The sequence below is a fragment of the Lucilia cuprina genome, chromosome 6 (assembly GCF_022045245.1).
Source record: "Lucilia cuprina isolate Lc7/37 chromosome 6, ASM2204524v1, whole genome shotgun sequence".
Taxonomy (NCBI): domain Eukaryota; kingdom Metazoa; phylum Arthropoda; class Insecta; order Diptera; family Calliphoridae; genus Lucilia; species Lucilia cuprina.
Window position 1 is genome coordinate 12,052,889 of NC_060954.1, and position 3,581 is coordinate 12,056,469.

The following is a 3,581-nucleotide window of genomic DNA, read 5'->3' on the forward strand; positions in this document are numbered from 1 at the left end:
ACTTTAGTGCCTTTTTCAAGAAAGGCACCATGAGCAAAATTTTCCGCGTTTGGCACACCAAAAAGCACCGCAAATAGTGCTAAAAGCACTAAGTTGGCAACACTGCATAAAATATAAACTAAAGAGAGATGTAAAATGTTTCTGATAAAGAGAGTGATAACAAATACAGAGAGATAGAGAGAGAGAGGGAGGGAGAGAAAAAGTTTAGTATTTAGTATAGATAACAAGAAAATTTATTAATAAAGGTCAAGATAATAGAAAATAAAGGATGTGGAAATGGTAGTGAGTAAAAGAGGGGGAGTTACGAAAATATTTAAACAATATGGCATCCATCCATAAAAATCACAACAAAGAAAAACGCCAACGACAAAAAAGATATAAAAACACAACAATAATAACAATAATTTATACGTCAAATTAAAGGCAAAAAAGAAAACAATAACAATGAAGGATAATCTAATATTTTTTACACTCTCTTTTGTCAGAGCTTTTCTTTACTCTTGTTCTTTTTCTTCTTCTTGTTTTTTTACTAAGTTATGACTAACACAAATCATTTCCAACCAAATCATATGGTTAGTAAGAGGTATTTTCCATTATATCCTTTATACTCAAGTAAAGTTACTATCAAGAGCCATTGTAATTAAATACGTTTTTCAAAGGAAAACTAATTTGTAAATAAAGTATTTTTCTTTAATTTTATAAAAACTTTATTAAAAAATTATAGATTTTGTTTTATTAAATTAATACCTTGTGAAATTGTTGTAAAATTTTGTAATTTTCTTCGAATTTATTAATTTTTTATAAAATCATTACTTATTGTGCATGTTTTCTTAATATTTTTTTTTTAAAGCATTAACCATTTATGAAATTTTTAAAAAGTGTTTGTTATTTTCATAAAAGTTATAAAATTACAGCCAAATTTTCCTTAAAAAAGTTGAAAAGTAAAAATACTATAAAAAAAGAAAAGTGCAAAAGAATAACAAAAATTTTTACTGTTTGAAAGAAAAAGTGAAAACCAATGACTTGCCTATAAAAGTGTTAATACCAAGGATTACTCTCCTCAAATCATTACCACACCGTAAAGGTAAATTTTAAATCGAAACAAATGGATATTTTTTATATTCAATCTTAAAGAACTTGATATTTTCTATAGTCTAGTCTATAGTCTAGTCTATAGTCTAGTCTATAGTCTAGTCTATAGTCTAGTCTATAGTCTAGTCTATAGTCTAGTCTATAGTCTAGTCTATAGTCTAGTCTATAGTCTAGTCTATAGTCTAGTCTATAGTCTAGTCTATAGTCTAGTCTATAGTGTAGTCTATAGTCTAGTCAATAGTCTAGTCTATATACTAGTCTATAGTCTAGTCTATAGTCTAGTCTATAGTCTAGTCTATAGTCTAGTCTATAGTCTAGTCTATAGTCTAGTTTATAGTCTAGTCTTTAGTCTAGTCTATAGTCTAGTCTATAGTCTAGTCTATAGTCTAGTCTATAGTCTAGTCTATAGTCTAGTCTATAGTCTAGTCTATAGTCTAGTCTATAGTCTAGTCTATAGTCTAATCTATAGTCCAGTCTATAGTCTAGTCTATAGTCTAATCTATAGTCCAGTCTATAGTCTAGTCTATAGTCTAGTCTATAGTCTAGTCTATAGTCTAGTCTATAGTCTAGTTTGTCAGTAGTCTAGTATGTAGTTGAATCGAATTTGCATTTTAGTCAGTTGTAGGACCATTGACTGGTCCATTATCTGGACTATAGTTTGTAAAAAATTTTGGTTGGTAATCTGAATTTTTGGCTACTTAGAAAATAATTAATTTTAATTTAGTATCCCATAGGGTAACGAAGGGAAGGATAATTGAGATTAATTTCGTTGTTGCATAAACATTTTGCAAACATAAATTTAGTTTAAATCTAATTTATTAATAAATTATAATTATAATAAATATAATTGTAAATATTATTTTTAATATGAGCTTAATAACTAATAGAAAAACTAATATTGATTTAGGTGGGGTCCCACCTAATTATTTTTAGTGTTGCCATAACTGCCACACACAAAGATATGATACTATTTAGAAACTAAAATTGGGAAGAAAATAATCAAAATAAAGTATAAACTGTTATAAATTTAACTTTATATTTCTAATAATAATAGTATTTAATTCAAAATTTTAATTTATTTTCAAGATTTTTCAACATTTTATGAAGGGGTGTTTGATAGTGAGGTTCTTGGGGGTTAGTTTTTGTGAAATCCTTTTGTTACGATGACTCATGCAACAAATTTTGGAATTTCATATGTTTTTTATTGTTGTATTAAGCTTTTTCGTCGCTGCTGCTGCTTCTTCTTAATTCTGTGGATTTTATGTGCGCATTGGAAATGTTATTGTTTTTGCTTTCCGTTTTTCTATTGTATTCGAAATTTATTGTGTGGATCATATGCTGCTCCTGTCTACTAATAAAATTGTTGTGATTTATTTTGTTGTAGTATTTCGGAATTAAGAAATTTGTATGTAAAAGTCATAAATTTGTTGATATTATGACAACTTAAGGTTTTATTTTATGATGCTAAAGTATGGAAGCAATAATTTTACAAGGAGACAAGTATTGGAAGTCATTTATGAATAAATAAAATTTGCTTTGTATATGAAAAAAGTTTCATTTATTATTAGTTATTTTTAGCCAAGTTAATACATTAAAGGTGATATATGTCTTCGTATTAAAGGAATAAAATATTAAAGGATTTTTGTGCAAATTGGTGTGAATAAATTGTTAGTTGGAAGCGAAAAGTATCAAAACTAAAAACGTCACAAATAAATTGAATATTTACTTGTTTTACATACTTTGAAGAATACATAAATGAAGTTTAATCTTAGTTTAAACTTAATTTGAAGAAATCTATATTACAACTGAACCTTTTATTAATCTAAAACAGCAAATCGTTTAAATAACTTTTATTTTTAAACAAAACCTTAATAATAATTTCACTAAAGTATCTTCTTTTCTTTTATTTTAGGTTCATAAATTTTTTCCACATAAATTAAGGCCAAATTTCATTTGGCCCACTCACCGCCAACATGTCGTCCGTTAAAGTGGCGGTTCGAGTGCGTCCCTTTAACTCAAGGGAAATCAGTCGAGAATCAAAATGTATTATAGAAATGTTCGATGGCACCACCACCGGTAAGTGATGAAATAAGTATATAAACATGTTATCTTATATGGGCTTTAGTTCTAGTTCGGTTCTAATTCAAATATAGTTCAGTTCTAATTCAGTTCTAGTTCTGTTCTGTTCTGTTCTAGTTCTGTGCTAGTTCTGTTCTAGTTCTGTTCTAGTTCTGTTCTAGTTCTGTTCTAGTTCTGTTCTAGTTCTGTTCTAGTTCTGTTCTAGTTCTGTTCTAGTTCTGTTCTAGTTCTGTTCTAGTTCTGTTCTAGTTCTGTTCTAGTTCTGTTCTAGTTCAGTTCTAGTTCAGTTCTGTTCTGTTCTAGTTCTAGTTCTAGTTCTGTTCTGTTCTAGTTCCGTTCTAGTTCTGTTCTAGTTCTGTTCTAGTTCTGTTCTAGTTCTGTTCTAGTTCTGTTCTAGTTCTGTTCTAGTT

The 3,581-nt window shown here is 28.2% G+C and overlaps 1 protein-coding gene across 19 annotated transcripts in view; it reads left to right on the forward strand.

The window, feature by feature from the left end:
* LOC111681630 (kinesin-like protein unc-104) overlaps nt 1–3,581 on the forward strand; it is a 56,657-nt gene that overhangs the window by 22,347 nt on the left and 30,729 nt on the right. For 18 of the 19 annotated variants that reach the window (XM_046953902.1, XM_046953905.1, XM_046953906.1 and 15 more), the window contains exons 1-2: nt 890–1,084; nt 3,005–3,168. In XM_046953902.1, the coding sequence (XP_046809858.1) occupies nt 3,066–3,168 (103 nt within the window). In that variant the 5' untranslated portion in view covers nt 890–1,084; nt 3,005–3,065. Of the gene's footprint in view, nt 1–889; nt 1,085–3,004; nt 3,169–3,581 lie in introns of those variants that run through there. The other variant, XM_046953903.1, reaches the window with a different exon arrangement.